General features: G+C 40.1%; 1 protein-coding gene across 1 annotated transcript in view; it reads right to left on the bottom strand.

Moving 5' to 3' along the window:
• Positions 1-21436, bottom strand: part of ksr2 (kinase suppressor of ras 2) — a 434890-nt gene that overhangs the window by 116425 nt on the left and 297029 nt on the right. Inside the window, exons 13-15 of the mRNA XM_060844153.1 lie at positions 10974-11015; positions 10519-10585; positions 886-937 (exon numbers count right to left, since the gene is read on the bottom strand). Of these exons, the coding sequence (XP_060700136.1) occupies positions 886-937; positions 10519-10585; positions 10974-11015 (161 nt within the window). The remainder of the gene's footprint in view (positions 1-885; positions 938-10518; positions 10586-10973; positions 11016-21436) is intronic.

Below are 21436 nucleotides of genomic sequence, written 5' to 3'. Positions count from 1 at the left end.
ATAGGTAGTCATTCCTTTTTCTAATCTATCATTACTGACCTTGGTTAAACTGTTGGTTTCAGGTACAGAACTTGCAATGGTTCAGTGTACTGTACCTTACACAGAGATTTGAACTGTGGGAGAAAGGCTTCTTGGTACTACAAAATTTATAACACTACAATATTTTAAATGGGACTGAGTATAAGGTACCACCAAGAAAATGGCTTAGGATGAAGCACCAGTGGCCAATGAACGAAGGGCATGCCTGTGGGCACAGCACATATGATTGACTGAATAGGTGAATGAATGAACAGACAAATGAATATCAGGTAGAGAGTTTAACAGGAGGACAGTTATACCTGTTAACTTGTGCTTGCCCTCAAAACATGAAATGATTCCCCACTATGACTAATTGTACTTCTCCGATAATGTATCACAGTTGAGATGAACTATGGAGCTAATATAGAGCAAGTCAAGCTCTAGAATTGGGACCTGACTTATCATGTATGGGTTTGTTTCCATGCTTGATTCATTTATTAATTAAATAACTGAGGAAGCAGGTTAGCACAGAAATTTTAATTTAATCTAACATAGCCAGAGTATGTTTATACAAGAACAAAATTTAATTTCCTTGCTATCAACATTTAAATAATCCAGCCCAGAATCTACATTTGTTTCTTTCAGTCACAAGAATTAAAATAAATCACTTGATGCTGGGGTGACTTTATTGTTGATCTGCAAAACCAGGCTTAGCTTCCTAAATTTATTAAGTCTATTGGCACTTACTCTTAAATTAAATCTCTTATAAATTGACTTATTCTTCAGTTGTGCAGCTGCTTAAGTTTAATTGATAAAGACATTAGCTTCAGGATGTCAGTAAATAAAGCTTTATCATTTTCAACCTACCTCTGAAGTGGGTTCATTCACTTCCACTCGAAGTGAGGGAGTTCCTTCATTTCTGTAACAAAAACAGACCATTATGTTTTACAGTAGCTAGTAGTTTAAATATAATTCATGCAAACAAAAATATTCAAACAGCATGAAGTAATCTCAACACAGGACATTGATTATGTTTAGAAATTGTTACCCCTGTAAAAACTTTTCAAGACAGGCATGCTTCATACATTTTTAACTCATTGATAATCATAAATTAAAACTTCCTAGATTTAATGAGTATTGATAATAAACTGATAACAGACTTAGCTTGTTGCAATGATTGGAACCAGAGCCAGGTGGATCTCATTGACTATGAGATCCTTTATTGGGGTTGTTAATCAGGAAAGCCCTGGCTGACAGATATAAACAGGAGATTCGGAAGCCTTCTCAGTTTAGGAGATTGATTCTGTACTGGCTGGTGTTTTTTTTGAAGAGGGAAACCTGATTTCTACACTGGCTGAGTTATTTAGCCAGTTTGTTAACTGGCATTCCTTTTAGTGAGGACTCATTGTTAAACTCCTGATGCAGTTCTTATTAGGGGATTGTTGTTTCACTGGCTGGTTACAGCCTATGTATTAATTTTTTGTCCTTTTTTCAAAAGGAAAAATGTTAATTTTGTGGTAGGGCTTAGCCCTTGGACTCTAGTTTCCTTTGTTCCTTGTATGTGTCTTCACTGTTTTTGGAGTTTGGACTGAGCCTTTGTGGAAGTCCTACATTTCACTAGAGGAGTTCTTCCTGTGTGGCCCTGGGACTGGGCCTCTGAAGATTGAACATCTGTGTGTGTGCTGGGAGGTGAGTACTTGCTATATCCTGGAGTTTGGGTGAAGAGCACTCCTTCAGGAGTGCACCAAGCCCCTGAGAGTTAACTGCACCTGTACGATGTTCCTGTGAGTGGGCCTGGTTTTCCAAGGCTGGGCCAGGACTCCATGGAGACTGAACACCTGTGTGCTGTGGGGTGTGCATTTGCTTCCGTCAGCAGTGGACTCCATTTTGAACAGTGCAACTCAAACAGGAGTGGACTCCTCCTGAGAATGCACTCTATATTTTGAAGACTCTATATATTTGGACTGTGTACCAGAAAGGACTGTTTATTGGTAATTAACTGTCTGTGGTTTGGGGTTATCACCTGCACTGTCTTGTGTCCCTGGGTCTGGCAGGTCTTACTGTGAGCTGGGAAGCTCATGGTCATCCTGAAAGCTGCCACCCTGAGAGCCAGAGGGTGGGTAGGCCATCCTGTGAACCTGAAGGTTGGTAGGCTGTCCTGAAAGCTAGAGGGTGGCTAGGCTGCCCTGAGAGCCAGATAATTGGTAGATCATTGAGTGCTGTTGCCCTGAGAAGGGGTGATTAAGACAAGTTGTCTTAAAGGTGGTCAAAAGGTGTCAAAGCAGCTGAGCCAGAAGGCTTGTGAGTTACCCTGTATGCTGTCCTAGAGGTGGACGGAAGGTATCAGGATGTCCCACTAATCGGACAGAGCATCTGGGTGGATGAGAGCCCAATGATACATAGGGGCAGACCGAGAGCCAGAAGGCGGATAGCCATCCTCAGTGCTGTCACCCTGGGTGGGTACCAGGGCAGGCTGTCAAAAGGGTTCAAAGGTGGACTGAACTGGAAGGGTGAACCAAGAGCCAGAAGATATGTAGGTCTGTATTGTCTGCACTTCATGCAGCAGGATTGTCTTGCATATAAATGTCATTGTTGCTGTCTTTTTATATTTGAAACTGGGATTTGTGGTTTGTCCTCCACTACCTGTAAACTGGCTGAATGGTAGGGTTTGGGGCCTGGCTTTGCTGCTCCTCTCCCTTGTAAAATTGTATACAGCTGTAAATATTTACTGTTTCTGTAAACTCCTTTTTAATTTAAAAAAAATTCAGGAGGTCCCTTCAGTCTAGCAACTGGATGAGTTGGCTGGTCAGAATCCATATACTATGTACCTGCAAATAAAGGGTGATTTGGTGATGGGATACTGGCGCCTCAACATTAATTTCAGTGTTGATGAAAGAAAACAGTAAATGCCTGAAGAAAATTTGCTTGCAACAGTTGTCTTTGAGTTGGAGTAAGCATTTCTGGCATAATGCCTTTATTTGGAAAGTTTGACTCATTTTGATCCTGCTGTCGAAGACTGGTTCCTGTATATGGATAATGTAATCACTTTTCACAAATATGGGGGCAGATGAAAAATGAGTAGTCCTCCTGACTGCTTGTGGACCAGCAGCATTTTCAGTTATTAGAAGTTTAATGTTTCCTAAGGCACCAGATACTTGAATCTTTCAAAAGTTGACTCCTTGATTAAGGAATATTATGACCCAAACCACCACTAATTTTGACAGACTATCAGCTTTATTTGACTGTTCAACAACCAGGGGAATCCATCTTCAAGATTTTTGAAGAGGTTAAGATGGCTGGCAGAGGCATGGGATTCTGGGTTAACCCTGAATGAGATCCACCTGGTTCCAATCACTACATCCCTCTTCTCTACTAAATCTGGGGATATAGGCCTGTTCTTGTAGCTTCTCCTGGGATTTTTTTAACCTAGGTCCTGCTCCTTGTTAAAATTATGGGACCATCCTTCCCCTAACCACCGGGTTAGTTCCAACAGAGGTGCAGAGTTGGGGAGAAGACTCCACACCTGGTTACACCTGAGATTCCTGGGGTGGGAGGAGGAAATGCCAATGCTGGTTACATGGCCTCTCTCTGTGAGAGGCAGTTTACTTCATGGGATGAAGCTTGATGCCAGAACCAGAGCATGGCAAAGGTACCAGGAGAGGCTAATGCATATTCCCTGATATGAAAATTGAGTAGGTGAGATGGTCCTGAACAAACATGTAGAACATTTGAAAGCTGCTTCTGTACAAATGGGACCGGAGCAAAACATGCCTAGCCCCTCAGAATAGCCAGAAAGGCTGTCAGAAACCATGGGATATAATGGATCCTGGGCCAGGTAGATTTCATTGACTATGGGATCCTTCACTGGGTTGTTAACCTGGGCCAATCAGGGAGCCCTGAAAACTGATAAGAAGAGATTCAGAAGGTCTCCTCAGCCTAGGGACTGGCTTTGGTTCTGACCATCCAGCTCAATGTACTGCACACATGGAAATAAAGGGTGACTCTATAAAAGAATAGCCACCTCTATGCAGTTTTTTCACTTGTAAAGGTATGGGGCATAGAAAGTCAAAATCACTAAAAGTCCATATCCTTCAAATGTTTTCATGGGTGCAAGGGTTGTCAAAAGGTTAACTGCAGGGGGTAAATGGGCCAAAGTTGTCTGGACTATGATACAGTTCTTGCCTCTTTTGGTATTCTACAATGTTGATGCTTGTTTGGTTTGTCCCACTTATTTGCATGACCCATTGGTGTTGGTTTATCACCAAGTACTGCCAACATAACTGTCTAACTCTGCTTTCACTACCAGCAGCAACAACATTAAATTGCAGGCATGAAATGACAGTTCTGTGATTCAAAGTGCATGAGGCAGATAATCTCATGGCTGACTATGCTTTTGTCTGTCTCCTGCCTTGGGGATGTCTGTAACCTATTGACATTGCACTCCAGCAAGATTGCCAATCTTCCAGAAGAACACTAGAAACCTCTAATGAAAAATTGCACTCGTGGACACTGCTTCCATCTACCCTTTGAAGATTTGAGGGCACAAAAATAAAATGCTTTCCCTTCATTTCCTTTTGAGCATTTCAATTTTAGTTATAACAGAGGGGAAAAACAGGATGATTACTGAGTGTAGAATCACTCAATTGAGCCAGGGAAAGTCTGTTCATTTCTCAAGTGACATGTAAAGATATTGTGCTGTGGATTTTAAAAAAAAAAATCATTCTTGAATGTAGATAGTGTGGCACAGCATTTATCATTTTTCCTTAATTGTCCTTGATTAGAATTTTACAGACATGGGTCCTGTGGTCCAACAGGACATTTCTAGTGTTCCACACAATCTCCTCTTACTCTTCTTTTAGCCCAATCAATATCCTTTTTATTGCTTTCTACCACAGGGCTTAACTAAATTCTGTACCAATATACAATTTTTAATTGAAAAATGAATTAATTAGATAAGTTTCTCTCATCCTGAATAGATGAACAATGGAAGTCCATTATAACATGCTTCATTATATTGTGAACTGTCTCATGGCTCTCAAATCTTCATTTTTGCCATTTCAGAAATAGAAATGGGGTTTTCTCGAGGATAAGAACCAGGGGCAGGAGTAGGCAATTCGGCCCCTCAAGCTTTCTCCTTTCTTAAGATGGTCCAGCTGTACTGCAGTTGCATTTTTTGGTCTCCAATCCACCTAATAATGGACTTCCACTGATTAATTATATTTCCAATCTTTGGATTCTTCCCAAGTGTGGATATCATACTGATGTACACCTCTTCAAATTCCTCCATAATCTTACAGAACTCAGTAAGGTCAACACTCCTTTTTAGGGAAAAGAATGTTAGTCTGTATAGTTTTCCTTTATTTTCTTAGTGCTTGTTACCGTCCTTGCAAATTATTTTGCAAAATACTGTACTTTATTCCTTTAAGGTCACAAGATGCAATAATGTTGACAACCAAGTCAATCACTGATCAGGTCTGCTTTATTTTACTAGGGAAGTTTTTTCTATATACAGGGAATTATTGGCTTTTATTTGGATGATTTAAACAAAATGTCATTAGAAATTTCAATGCAATGATGTAGCACTTGGGTCTGGGTGTGTTGTAATACTGTATAATTACACCATCTATAGCATGTAAGCAAGCAATTAAACAATCTGGTTTTAACCACTTTCCACCATTTTCCTACCCTGACCCTTTTCCTTTCTCATTCTACATGAAAGTATGATTCAAGGTAATCCCTAATCTAACTGATTTTTAAAATCAATTTTAGCATTCTCGTCTGTGCAAATTAATTTATTCCTAAACTTTGGTCTGAGTAGCTTGTATTTAATGTTCCATTGACCTGTATCTGGAAGAATGTTCCTCTGGTGGTGACAGCTGTTGTCATAGTAACGGTTGCTGATCCATTCTCCTTGTTGGAAAACAATCTCTGGGATTGATTGTCAATCTGGACTCTATGCAGTTAGTGACATCACCTCTTCCTCACCAGCTGTCAGCATGAAAGCAACTTCTTTCGTCTGCTTTTGTCAGCAGTTGCACTGATCTAGCTGGTCATTCACATTCACCATGTACATTTTGAGGTACTCTACACAGGCCCCAAGTTCACACATGGAGTGACTTAGTGACAGAATTACACACTTGTAGTCTGACTGGTTCCTGCTCAGCTCTGATACTGATTTGACAGCTGTATAAAAGAGAAATTAGCTATTTGTCATTTCACTTTGATTTTGTCATATTCCTGTTCCTACTACTACTGGTTTGACTAGCTTTTTCTATTAATTGGAAGGGTAGTTCAGGTGCAGAGTAAAAGTAGACACTAGATTTTTCATACTTTTCAAAAGGCTTGCTTGTTACTCCATGCGAGTTGCCTCAAACATGGTCATGCTGGATTGGCTTGATATTTTTGATGCCTTTGACAACTTTTTTCACTACTGTCTGTCTTTCCACTTGACTGAGGGTTATGGGGAGGATGAATTTCCCAAATATTTATGAAGTGCCTGAGTTATTCACATGAACTGAGGGCCAGTATTGCTCATCACCATGCTATAATAACAAACACTTTGTAGAATACAAAAATCTCACTGATTAGTTATTGGTGTTAACTGATCCAACTCCCAATAGTTAGAATAGTTGACAGTGACAAAATAGATCTTTCATTCTCACTGAAAATTATTAATCTAAGTTTCACCCATGATCTATCTGGGATATCTTGAGTCATGAGTGGTTCTTTAGCTTGGTATTTATTCCAAGCACTACAAGGGTTGATGTGGTTTAAAGCTCACTTCATAGCTTGCCAGCAGAGAACTTCACTTGTCCACCCTGTTGGGATCCATTAAGGTTAGGTAGTGTAAGAAACTTTATTGTTAGGTAGTGCTCACGTAAGGTAGTATTAGCAAGTCTGGAACTTGTTAGCTTCACTAGACAACAGTAAGCCATTATCTTACACTAAGAACAGACTGAAAAGCTGATGGCATAGCCTGAAGAGGCCCCAGGGAGGGTGAGAGATAACAGGACATTGGAGCCGTGTCTAAATGCATGTAGCTCAAACTGAGGTAATAGAATGTTATCAGGTGAGAACCAATGACATACTAAAATTCTGCATTTTACCAAATAAGGATGTAACTCTGGAATGTGAGAACACAAAAGGATAGACAAATTAAAAATATAGTCAGAACACGCCTTCTCCAGTGAGCTAGACACCTCACTGTACTGTGTACGATTCTCTCTCATTAAACCGGTTTATACTTTTAATCAGACCTGGTGTCTCTCTCCTCCAAACGAACACGGGGACAGAAGATCTGTCTCAACACTCCCACCCTTAGACTAGTCAGTTCCTTGATGGCTTGGATAAATGTGCTTTAGCATCTCTTTTCTCTTCTCTTTCTTATGAATAATGACTTTTTTCTTATACAAGAATCATTTTGGACTTGCACTTCTCTATATGCTCAATACTTTTAGGGTAGAAAAATGCCATCCTTAACTGGTCTGGCATATGTGACTCCAGACCAACCATGACTCTTCACCCCTCTAAAATGGCCTAGCAAGTAAAGTCATTCAGTTGTTCTTCCTTTCTAGTTGTTGGTACAAATTGGATGGACTACTGGAAATTGACTAAAGCATCTGAAATGCAGCCCTGGCAACCCTGCAACGTTCTCTTTATCTATTATCGGGAGCCTAGAAGCAAAATTGGGAGAGATGTCTCTCTGCTAGCAACAGTCTGATATAATGGTATTCACTGAATCCTACTTCACACCATCAAAGACATCAACATCTTCACCTTAATCATAACCCTTGCCACCAGCAGATGTGGCACCATAGCACAGGTGAGGGAGCTGCCCTGGGAATCATCAATTTTGATTCTGGATATCATAACACAAGTTCAAACATGGGCAAAGATCTTCCTGTTGCTGACCATGTTGTGCATGTATACACACACTTCATAATGTTAACCCTGTTTCTCTTTCCACAAATGTGGAATTTTTCCAGCATTTTGTGCTTGTTTGATTTCCACGCTGTAGTATTTTTTTTATTTTAGTGGTGAAGATTGGTTTGAGACTTTGCAAGAAAATGACAGCAGTGCTAAGGCGTTTGAAGGATCCCACATTGCATGGTCCAGATCATTGGAGGATGTCAATTAATGATGCATTCATCCACCAACTTTTCATGCTAATGAATACATCATTCTCATATTCAATTCATATCAGTCCCTGACATTCAGGGGACCATCTAATATTCAGATACACTGGACCCTCATACTCATAGTGAATCTGACATCAGCGTTCCTAATGCTTCCTTATACCATATATAGGATCCAGCTGTGGCAGGCACACCACCTGAACACAGTTCTATGCTATTACTGACATTTTATCCTGCCAAATCTTGTCACTTAGAACATTGCAGACTGCAATACAATTTTGCCTTACATCTTTTCTGTGTCACATGGCTATTTGGTATGCTGAGCAAGTAGCTGATGGCCTGACTATGGACCTCTTGTTTGCTACCCCCTACTACTTCCCTTTCACCACCCTGACACTTTCCCATTTCCTGCTTTCAGACACCCAAGAACTGTCAGCTGCTTAGCCAAAGTACAAATAAGGGGAGGTGAGCAAGCAACAAGACTAAGTGGCTCCATCCCTCTATCTGATTATGGCAATCACCAGCTCTGATACGGGTAGTTTTGCACCTATGAGGCAAGAATCAAGTTGGAATCATTCATGATCAAGGGGTTCCACTGAGTTGCAAGCAGGCCAGAGGGGAAGCACTAACCCTGTGCCAATTTATTGCAGGGTGAGGTTGTGGATGAATTCTAGTACAGGGTACTAAGATGAGGATCTCAATGGAGCAACATCTAGTGGAATGCTGATGAATATACATAGCAAAATAGTGGGTGCATTGACACACTTACCATACAGGAGCAGAGAGGAGTCCAGCTCAAGGAGGAATCATGAAGAGCTTGTGTTCTCTGCATCCTCCACTTCATCTTCAGTCCTGCTGCTGACCTAGAGACACTTCATTGACAAATACCTCTACCTAGCCTAACTATTGTACCCTTTGTGCGCGCAGGTCATCGGATCATCTGTCTTTCCTCAGAGGATGCAGCAACAGTCCTTGCAAAATCCACCAGATCTCAACAGTTTCTTCAAGAACACTTTAATATACTTAAAGGAACACAGTAACAACACAAGTTATATTTGCAAGTTGGGTATGTGGTCCCTTAAATAATACTAGTTCTAATATCCTCTTACAGCTGAAAGCATTTACTTCATTGGGTGACAAGTGAAGACACAGGTTTTGTGGTCCAAGTTAGTAAATAGAGTATCCAGTCAGCTAGTAGGACTATATGATGTCATAACAACACAAACTCAAAAGTGTCTGGCATACACATGGGACACTAGTAGAAACATTCTCACAGCATGTGGGGATAACAGCAATAACAGATGAATGTAGAGTGCACCTCACCAGAGGACCTCCAGTTTCCAACACACCACCTCTAGCAATACCACAGATCAGAAGTTCACATTCATTTTTTTTTTTGAAGTGTTTCAAAAGTTGTTTTATTTTTGATTGTCCTGACCAATGTCAGAAAGACCAAGGGAAATGTGAATATTTAACTGCAGATGTTTAGTAGTAGCAAATAAATGAGGACACTGCACGATGACAACTAGCTTGATCAATACTTTGGTTTTACTGCACTGTATTAATTGTGTATATTAAGACATTACTGATGCCATTTCTGTTAAATCAACAAGTCAGTGTGTATACATGAACTGTTATGAAGTAGGCTTTATAAAGTTAATCTGACTTAGGCGGCACGGTGGCACAGTGGTTAGCACTGCTGCCTCACAGCGCCAGGGACCTGGGTTCAATTCCTGCCTCAGGCAACTGACTGTGTGGAGTTTGCACGTTCTCCCCGTGTCTGTGTGGGTTTCCTCCGGGTGCTCCGGTTTCCTCCCACAGTCCAAAGCTGTGCGGGTCAGGTGAATTGGCCATGCTAAAATTGCCTGTAGTGTTAGGTAAGGGGTATATGTAGGGGTCTGGGTGGGTTGCACTTCGGCGGGTCGGTGTGGACTTGTTGGGCCGAAGGGCCTGTTTCCACACTGTAAGTGATCTAAGTGATCTGATCTAATCTAAAGAAAGGTATTGAGAAGTTTATCCCTTTCTACTGAGCAGGTAATTCTGAGATACCATGGACTAAGCCCAGTGCTGATAGGTCCCATAATTACATAGGAAGGTGAAAATTTTAAAAAAAGCCTCTTTCTGAATCTATAGCCACATTTGAAAGCACAGGCTTTCACTATAAGCCTTGGTGATGGTGTCTTGATGGCTGAAAACCCCTTATATTAAAAATTAGTCATGTGAGTACATCTTCTCTCATACTGTGGTGCTATTAGAAGCATGGCAAGATAGCACCATACCATTCTACATTCAATATTTCTGCAGACTATGTAAATGCTTAATATTACAAAGTTTATTCAAATTAGTCAGTATCAAAATCTCTTACATGGGATCTGAGTTGACAGGATGGAGAATAACTTGTGGAGTTCGGCTTTGTACCTCAGGTGTGACATCTAGGAAGAAGATATTAAGTTTAAAGAAGAGAAAAATTACCAGCTGACAAAAGAAAGCAATCATAAATTTAACATCAAATAAAGAATACCAACTCTCTGAAGAACCTCAAAGCAAGCACGTGGCACTTATTAAAAGGAGCTACCTTAATCTAGGGGAAATCAAATAAAAACTATGCATTTATTCATGTGTCCTAGTCAAATATTTATCAAAGGATCTTGCAGTTATAGCAATGACAGACACATAGTTTAATTCATTAAAGCATTTCAAATGTCAATAATTAAAGGGAAAAACATGCCTTAAGAAAAGACTAGCTTCATAATATCCACCAAAAGATGTAAATTTGTGTAGTACATGGAAAGAAATATTGATCAACTGAAGATTACTTACCAGGAAAAATGAACTGCTGCTTGTACTTGAAATAATGAGAAGCTTGCAACAGAGAAAAGGCAGAACTGTAAGCAAAGTAATCAAGACCAAGTAAAACACAGGCACGAAGGCATCTCCTTATTTTTAATCATAATTATAACATAGCTTTCTCAACAATCAAATTAACTATGTTACTTCACATCAGGCTAACAATTAATAACAAAATGCCAGGTAAAATTTCAGTTCTGTAAGAGTTCTACATTACTTGGTTCTACACTAGGATATTAAATGCATTTCCACATTTGGTGCACAACCTGCTAATGAAATTATATGTTTTTAAATGGTGTTATTGCGTTAGATGCAACTTTGTCAGCAGGATTGACAGAGCAACAACAAATTATAGTGCACATGTAGTAATTTTTTGAAATAATTTCTGAAGCTATTTACAATGAAAATGTGAAGTGTAATAAGCTTTTCAGAAAAGGTTACATAGCAATTGTGCAAAGCTTATTTTTCCCATCCATTACTACAATGAGTAAAGCATCACGCAATTGAGAAATGCCAGAATCTGTAAAAGGAGGTGCCTTGACATCAAGGCTACTGTAATGACAGGGCAATAGGAGACTGATTTTTATTTCAAAAAACTACATCGTGTTTTTTAATTTTCTTTTTGAAAACTTTTGTTTGACTAACAACATGGCCATTGATCACATCATGCAAGTTGGCCACAATTCCTGGAAAGTTGTGGTCAGCAGCAACCAGAGCACAAAAGCTTATGTTATCTCTGAACCCCCTGGAAAGTCATTCGTTGCATTGTATTCCAGCCAAACCAACACAAGAGAGTAGTAGATGAGATGTCAAACTCAGCCAGTTCAGCTATGAAACATAATATTCTAGGCTCACCAGCATAGATATGGAGAGATTGAATTGTTGTCTCAGAATAAGACTCGTGAATCGGTGCAACTCTTTAGTGCAGAGAGCTGTAGAGGGTGGGTAGTTAAATAGATTCAAGACTGAGACAGTTTTTAATTAGTGAAGGAATTACAGGTTATGGGGCAAGGTAAGGAAGTGGTGTTGAGGGTTGTCATATTTGCCATGATCTCATTGAATAGTAGATCTGCCTCAATGGGCTAGTTGACCTATTTCTGCTCTTATGGCCTTGTAATTTTAAACGAGACTATCGAAACCCATAATTGCTTGAGCTGGCCACCAAAGACAATACGCTTGGCCAGGACATTAAAATCCACCTCGTTAGCTGAGTAGCTAAGCTGGAAGCCCAGGTCACAAGACAAACTGGTTTGTTTGAATCATTTTTGATTCCACAGTTTTGACTTCTTTCCTGAATCTGCTGATAGAACTCAGAACATAAAACCAAACTTAGTTTAGCTTGCGTCAAGTCTTGATCTCTCTCAAAATTCTAATTTCTGGAAAGAATTCTACATTCCACCTGCAAAGTGAACCAGTTTCCAGCTTAGAAGTTTGCTCGTCACCAGCAACTTGACCACATCTGTTCTTTGCGAGAGAACCTGTGTAATGTAGCGTAATTTAATGCAAGGAGTCATTGGCACCTTTCTCCATTAGAGACAGACATTTGACTATATATAGCTTGATGGTGGGGATGGGGTGAGGACGCTGAGCTTCCCATGACAAATTTGTGCACGCAGCCAAGAAAGAACCTCGTCTGGACATTAACTTACCGGACTTTTAGTTCAGATGAACTAATTCAATTACCTTTGATTTTAAGTAACTATTTATGCAGAACATTTCTTCATTCTATACTAGGTGGGATTGTGTGAATGTGTGTTGCAATCATTCCCCTGAGTTGTGAAGGTAATAATAAATCCTACTTTATTTTGTCCCAAAGAATTTGTTGCAGATTATTTTTAATTTGGACCTCGTAAACAGGGTTTGGGATAACACACAAATATAAAACAAAGAACTGTGGATATTGGAAATCTGAAATAGAAACAAATTGCTGCAGAAAGTCAGCAGGTCTGGCAGCATCTGTGGAGAGACAGGAGAGTTAACGTTTTGAGTTCTGAAGAAGGCTCACACACCTAACACACCTCCACCTATTTTGTTTTAAAACAGAAAAGAAAATAAGTAGATAAAATTAAAAGCCACATGTTACAGACAGGAGAAGAGGTCACTAAGAATAGTTCAATTCAACTTCTCCCTCTTGTGAATGACACTGCAGACACGACAACATTGAATCGATATGTGCATTCCATGCCACTACTGAGAGCCCCCAGAGGGGAAACAGTTGACATATGATTGAATGATGGATTAAGAGTGAAACAATTGTAAGGGCTATAGGAAAAATATTGTGAAACTTGGAAGGGTTTAGAAAAGATCTACAAGAGTGTTGCTAGGGTTTTGAGTGATAGGGACAGGCTGAATAAGCTGGGGCTATTTTCCCTGGAGTGTTGGAGGTGGAGGAGTGACCGTAGAAGTTTATAAGATTGAGAGGCATGGATAGGATGAATAGTCAAGGGCTTTTCCCAAGGGTAGGGAGTCCAAAACAAGACGGCATATGTTTAAATTGAGAGGGGAAAAATTTTAAAGGGGCCTAAGGGGCAATTTCTTCATGCAAATGGTGATGCACATATGGAATGAACTGCTAGAGGTGGTGGTGGAAGCTGGTACAATTACAACATTTAAAAGGTATCTGGATGAGTACATGGATAGGAAGGGTTTAGCAGGATATGGGTCAAATGCTGACAAATGGGACTAGAATAATTTAGGATATCTGGTCAGCATGGATGAGTTGGATCAAAGAGTTGCACATCTCTATGACTATGACAGTGGTGATGAGTATTTCTGAAATGGCGAACAGTTGTGAAGCATACATTTCCAAAGGAACCTGAGTTATTTTTTTCGTATGTAATTGAAGCTAGCATGCAGGTGCAACAAGCAATTACAAATGCATATGATATGGTGGTTATTACTGCAGGAGGATTTGAGAACAATCATAAAATGATTTGCTTCAATTGTATAGAACTTTCGTGGAACTACACTTCGAGCATGTGTGCAACTTTGGTTCCCTTACTGAAGAAAGAAGGTACTTGCCATCTAACTTCTGGATGGTAAGGCTCTCCAATGAGGAGAAACTGAGGAAGCCAAGCCTGCATTGTCTACAGGTTAAAAAAAAATGAGTGGTATCTCACTGAAACTTAGAGTTCTTCAAGGTTGAGAGAATAACTGCAGAAAGAATATTTCTGCAGGCTGCGGATGTTTGGAACTGGGGTTACAGCCTTAGAATAAGAGGCAAGCCTTGCTGGAGGACTAAGATAAATATAGTAAGTACTGAAAATGGTCAAGTTTGGAAAACTATTAGTGGCTGACATAAAGGGAATGTACAAGAATTTAATAAACATATCAATAATGAAAGTGCAGTCAATGGAGCTGATTAGTGATGAAAAGGAAGTTATTCTTATTGAAGGCTGAAGGTATGAGAAGGTAGTATGTAGTATGTTCAATCTGTTTTCACTTGAATATTGCTGCATAAACAACAATAAAGGAGGAGTTAATTGCGATATTGGCCAGGATTATAAGATCATAAGACATAGGAGCAGAAATTATGCCATTCAATCCATTAAATCTGCTTCACCATCCAATTATGGCTGATCAGTTTCTCAATCCCATTCTCCCGCTTCCAAAATAAATGCCATCATTGTATTTGCCTTCTTAACTACTGACTCAGCCTGCAAGGTTACCTTGAGAGAATCCTGCACTAGAACTCCCAAGTTTCTTTGTACTTCAGACTTGTGAATTTTCTCCCCATTTAGAAAATAGTCCATGCTCCTTTTCTTCCTATAAAGTTCATGACCTCACATCTTGTACTCCATCTGCCACTTCTTTGCCCACTTTCTTATCCTATCCAAATCATTCTGCAGTCTCCCTGCCTCCTCAATGCTACCTTTCCCTCTACCTATCTTTGTATCAATGTGTAAACTTATCCAGAATGCCCTTAGTTCCTTCATCTAGATTGTTAATGTATAAAGTGAAAAGTTGTGGTCATAACACTAAACATTGCGGAACACCATGTCACCGGCTGCCATCCTGAGAAGAACCCTTCTAACCCCACTCTCTGCCTTCTGCCAGACAGTCAGACTCCTATACATGCTTGCACCTTGCCCCTGACACCATGGGCTCTTGTCTTACTCAGTAGCGTTCTTTGCGGCACTTTCTCAAAGGCCTTATTGAAGCCCAGGTAGATAACATCCATTGGCAAAACAGATAAAGATATTTAAAATGTGACAAAACTCAGAAGTAGAAAAGTAGCAAGGGAGGCAAATCGTGTTGTTCATTAGCTATGTGCTGCAGCTGAGACATTGTTCTGAAAGGCTCACCACTTAAAGGCAAGTACACACTTCAGTTAATGGCTGCTGGAAAATCTTCAGGAATACTGAAGAAGAAGAAGAATGACATAATAAAAAAATGCCACACCACAGAAGAAGGACCCAAGAAAATGGAAGGGGATCTTCATGTCTTTATCCTTGGATCTGCTTGAAAAGATAGTGCTCTGAATCACAGCCCGTGGTATTGGTGGGAGGATGGTGGTAACTGTTTATAGTCCTTTTTAAGTCACTCTCACCTTCACTCTGCAATCTGACATCAAGTGAAAACTGCAGATATTGTGACCTTGCTTCCCTCTTCACTCCAACCCTTCCCCTTGTGCTTTTTTGCAATCAGACATTCAAAACTACTATCTGTACAGCACACCTAGGAGGATAAAGGGCAATCACCAAAGATCCTCTAACAGTACCTTCCAAATCCACGACCACTTCCATGTGGAATGACAAGCACACCAGATACAATGGAACATCACCACCACCTACAAGCTCCCCCCCACTCCCAGCCACTCACCATCCTGATTTGAAAATATATTGCCATTGCTTTTATGGTCACTAGGTCAAAATACTGTAATTCTCTCCCTAATGGCATTGTGGGGCAATCTATAGCAGCAGGTCAAGGCAACAGCTCACCACCACCACCTTCTCAAGGTCTACTAGAGATGGGCAATAAATGCTGGCCAGCCAGCAATGCTCACATCCAACATATGAATAAAAATTTTTGACAATTATGAGGAAGCATCAACACATGTTCTTACAATCTCAAGCTACTAGCTCAGAGACTTACTTGCAATAGGCTTGTGTAGTGTTGGGATGAGGACAGGCAAGTCACTGGGCATAGCTGGATTTCAGCCAGGAAAAGAAGAAAAGGTGGTGGATGTGCCAATTTCTTGGAGGGCAATGTCATAGACAAATTCCATTCCAGGGGGCTGAGGTGAGGATTTTGATTGCTGACACAAAGAAGATCACTGATGATTATCGGATTACAAAGATCTCCTGTCACTGTCAAGGAATACGGATAGTCTGACTTCAACATGGTAGAGGCTATCGTGCAGAGTTCTGAGAGTGGTGGCTAGCTCCACTATCGCACCGGTGAACAAATCCCTAATGTCACATTTGGCATCGATATCTCTGCTTCCACTGCAGCACAGTGGACTCCTCCTGACCTGCAGTGGACTCCTCAGACTGATCCTCTTACGGTAGATGCCAATCTTAGTCCCCAAAGGGGCTTGCAGGCTCTTAAGGTAGTCTAGCACTCCCTGCCCCAGTAGACCACCAGGATGACAGAGATGCTGCCCTTTGCGACTTGCAGTGGTAACATGGTGACTGAATCTACCATCATGTTTCCACCACAGTAATTGCCAGTGTCCTTTATGTTGCCTCTCAGTCAGCCAGCTCAAATGGTTATTCTCACATTTCTGAGGACATGTGCTCCAAAGCAAAGCCTTTAAGTTCTGGAGCTGCCTGAAAGTATCAAACAAGGTTCTCTGCCAGTGAAATGCAGCACCGTCCACCAGCCATGCCTTGGTCTCTGGAGTAGCACAATTTCGGAATACCAGCTCATAGAATTGCACCCACAAGACAGACACCAAGGGATTGCACAAGAGTGAATAGTTGAATGCTGTTTACATACTTTCATCTGTGATTATATTAAAATATTTTCTCAAGGTTTTTGTTGGTATTCTTTACAGATTGATCTTGCAAGAAGACCTTGAGATGGAGCATCTGAAATAGATGAGACAGTGGGCATGGTTGGTCTAAGATGAGGTGGAGAATTTTGTTTCAATCGAATGACAGCCTGAAAGTATGCTCTCTTCTGCTGCTTCCAGTTGCACAGGGTTCATGTCGCCTTACTCCTGCCTCCTCCTCTTTCTCTGCAGTGACTGTAATAAAGTCAGCCAGCTGGACCTCATAGAATAGGAGTTCCTTGACTGGACCAGGTTAACAGCCCCAATCAGAAGAAAGTGAGGACTACAGATGCTAGAGATCAGAGCTGAAAATGTGTTGCTGGAAAAGCGCAGCAGGTCAAGCAGCATCCAAGGAGCAGGAGAGTCGACATTTCGGGCATGAGCCTGATTCCTGAAGAAGGGCTCATGCCCGAAACGTCAACTCTCCTGCTCCTTGGATGCTGCCTGACCTGCTGCGCTTTTCCAGCAACACATTTTCCACTAACAGCCCCAATCAGGCAGCCCTGACTGATAGATTAAAAAAAAGTGTGTCAGAAATACTGCACTCTGATAACTGGCACTGACTGAGGCAGTACTAAAGTCAAGAACTGCTCATGTGTAAATAAAGGGTGACTTGATGATGGGATTTCAGCCTCTGTGAGGTTATTTCATCTCCTCTTCTGACGTAGCTGCTGGGTTGCAACAGTTAAATGGCAAAGGGAGACCTTGACGTTCTCAACTCATTGGGAGAAGTGATTGCAGCCTGATCTACAATTGCTAGTTTGGTGTGTTGGAGCCATATCAAACATCACCTCTGGCTCATTTGAATGATATAGCTCCCAGTAGTGGGAGCATGTATGGTGGGTAGCATGCTAAACCGCACTCCTTCTCTTCCCTCATAAAAGAACTCCCTTTGTCCATCATCTCTGAAGCATTCCTCCCCTCCCTTTACGTGTCTACCTTTCTGAGAAGACAGTTGTCCAAACTCTGTGGAACAGATACCTTTTGCCCCAGAAGTGGTTCTCATGCTCCAAGAACATGAAGCACTCTCTTTCTAGTTATGTATGAACCTGTTGCCTCACTATTCTTCTACTCACTAATGTGTAGTGCTAGGAATGTTTCAGAGATTACAACATTTTGACATCCTGCATTTTAACTTCCACCTCAGCTTCTGAAATTATAACAGCTGAACCTCAACTCTTTTCCTTCCTCTGGTATTGCTTCATATACAGACCATGATTTCTAGCTGTTCCAACTCTGCAAAACGTTATTGCTTAGTTTTCTACTGTGACATTGAGGTTTCTAATGATTCAAATCGTTTGGAAATGCTGCAGTCATAAAAGTTTTGTGCACTCTCCTGTTAAGCAGTGCAGAATCATATCAGCTAAAAAAGAAATCAGTCACAGCATAAATCCACTGCTTTCAACTGAAACAGATTGTACTTAGTATAATGCCCATGATGTAGCAGCATATAGCTTTTCAGAACTTCTTTACTTACCACTACAATCTACTGTAACAAATGACCACATTAATGAAGTTATGACAAAGATCATTGTGATGTAAGGTGTGTGATTCATGTACATAGAGTCATAGAGATGTACAGCACGGAAACAGACTCTTCAGTCCAATTTGTCCGTGCCGACCAGATATCCCAACCCAATCTAGTCCCTCTTGCCAGCACCCTGCCCATATCCCTCCAAATCCTTCCTATTCATATATCCATCCAGATGCCTTTCAAATGTTGCAATTGTACTAGCCTCCACCACTTCCTCTGACAGCTCATTCCATACATGTACCACCCTCTGAGTGAAAAACTTAGCCCCTTAGGTCTTTTTTATATCTTTCCCCCCTCACCCTAAACCTGTGACCTCTAGTTCTGGACTCCCCCACCCCAGGGAAAAGACTTTGTCCATTTATCCTATCCATGCCCCTCATGATTTTATAAACCTCTATAAGGTCACCCCTCAGCCTCTGACGCTCCAGGGAAAACAGCCCTAGCCTGTTCAACCTCTGCCTATAGCTCAAATCCTCCAATCCTGGCAACATCCTTGTAAATCTTTTCTGACCCCTTTCAAGCTTCACAACATTTTTCTGATGGGAAGGAGACCAGAATATTCCAACAGCGGCCTAACCAGTGTTCTATGCAGCCACAACATGACTTCCCAACCCCTGTACTCAATACTCTGGCCAATAAAGGAAAGCATACCAAACACCTTCTTCACTGTCCTATCTACCTGCGATTCCACTTTCAAGAAGCTATGAACCTGCACTCCTAGGACTCTTTGTTCAGCAACACTCTTTCCCAAAATGTCTTAATATCATTTACTTCAGATTTTGAATTTGATCTGTTGTTTTGGTTTGTGAGTCTGAAGTGGTTTATTGATTAGCTTGTAAGCTTTTCTGTAGACATGATTTCTTGTAAAAGACCCATTGGGAAAGGGAGTTCCTAGTGTGTAGCAGAATTTTGTTTTCTTTGGGAGAATTTACCAGTAAACAAACTAAAGAATCGTGCTTTAAGCTTTCAGCTTAGAAGTTGAGATTGTTTTTCTTTTGATGAAGGTCAATACCAATAACTGGGGGAAAAAAAAAGCTTTTGAGTTTCAGTTTGATGCAACAAACAGTTGTTCTTGAGAAAGGGAAATTCAGGGGTTTTAATTTAGAACTATTATAAATAGGTTGCTCTGTAGAAGCAGTTTAGCTTGAAAGTTCCATACCAGAAATGTTTAGTTATAACCCTGAAGCTATTTAAAGCTGCAAAAGTATAAGCTATCAAGTTCGCAAGATGGGGAACTGAAGCCACAATTAGATTAAGTCCTGTAGATGTGAAAGAGATGGGATTTCTATCTGGTGTGAATACTATAAAATCTACTGCTTTGGGATTAATTGTATTTTAGCTTTAAAATTTGTGTTATTTTTGTCAAGGGCTGTGTTTATTCCATTGTAATTTTCATTTCTTTGTGTAATAAATTTACTTTATTGATAAAACCAAATCTGCAGCAAAATGTATTTGTATTTCAGTTCAAGTCCATCTTGTTAAAGTTAGAAGAAATAAAATATGATCTATCAATCCAGACTTTAGTTTTGGACTTGTCTTGTCCAGTAATAACATCAGTAAAGTTGGGATCATAACACCTTGTAATTCTTCAGTCACCAACAATTATCAGGCAAGTGCAACAAGTCTGCTCCATGTCAAATCAAGCCTGTAGTTTTAGATTTAAGTGCAAACTACTCAAATTCACATCACTTTTAAGAACTGTTTTCTTTTTTAGTTGAAATTTCATTCTAATGTATTTTGTACCACCTAACAAATCTTTCATGAATCTGAACAGTTTTAGATGATACAAAAATTGCTGGATAGCAGAACCTGAGGAAGGGTCACTTGACCCAAAACATTAACTTTGATTTCTCTCCACAGATGCTGCCACACCTGATGAGCATTTCCAGCAATTTCTGTTTTTGTTTCTGATTTACAGTATCGGCAATATTTTTGGTTTTATTCGGTTTTAGATGATCTTCTGAAGTTTTTTTTTGTATTATGAAGTATTCCATGAAATATGAATTGAATGTGATTAAGTTCCCTACATTTCATATCAATGTTGGAATGAAAATGGAATAGATATAGAAAGTATTTTTAATCAAAATCCCCATTCCCTGTGAGTAACACAACTTTGAATAACTGAAAATTGCATCAGACACTATAACTAGACATTTACTTTATATTGCTGCATATCCAGTTTATTAATAAATTAAAAACATGCAACTCACTGTGATGATTAATTCAGTAATGGGGGAGGTATGATCATTTTCGTAGGTAGAATTGGCTTCAAGCACAATTTTTAGAAATGATCACTTAAAAAAAAGCTAAATTATGTTTAAAATTGACTCTGTTTTTCATGCTGGTTCCACTTCTCTTTATTACATTGACAAAACAAAACGACCTAGTGAAAATTCTAGGCCATCAAGTTATTAGATTGAAAAGAATATGGGAGTTATGCCATTCTCCCTACAAGTCAATTTCCAAGAGAATCAAATGCATTGCTATTGTGGCTCAGTTAAGCACAGCACTTTCTGACATGCGAAAGAACTCATCATTCCAATCCTGCCAGAAAAAAAGAATTTGACAATTCAGAGGTTTTAATTTTTTTTATTCATTTACAGAATGTGGGCATCATTGACTTGGTCAATATTTATTGCCCATCCCTAAGTACCCAGAAGATAGTTAAGAGTCAACAATATCGTGTAGGTTTGAAGTCATATGTAGATCGAACAGATTAGAACAGCAGATTTCCTTCCCTAAAAGAAATCATTTTCAAGAAAAACCTACGTGCTTCAGTCAATTCATAGTCACCATTCAACTCTTAATTCCAGATTTTTACTGAACTCAAATTCCACCATCAGCTATGGCAGGATTTGAATCTGGGACACCAGAACATTACCTGGCTCTTTGAATTAATAGTCTTAT

Source organism: Hemiscyllium ocellatum, chromosome 24 (genome assembly GCF_020745735.1).
Source record: "Hemiscyllium ocellatum isolate sHemOce1 chromosome 24, sHemOce1.pat.X.cur, whole genome shotgun sequence".
In the NCBI taxonomy this organism is placed as follows: Eukaryota; Metazoa; Chordata; class Chondrichthyes; order Orectolobiformes; family Hemiscylliidae; genus Hemiscyllium; species Hemiscyllium ocellatum.
The sequence above is the reverse complement of the archived record's forward strand: the minus strand, read 5'-3'. Positions and strand labels throughout refer to the sequence as shown.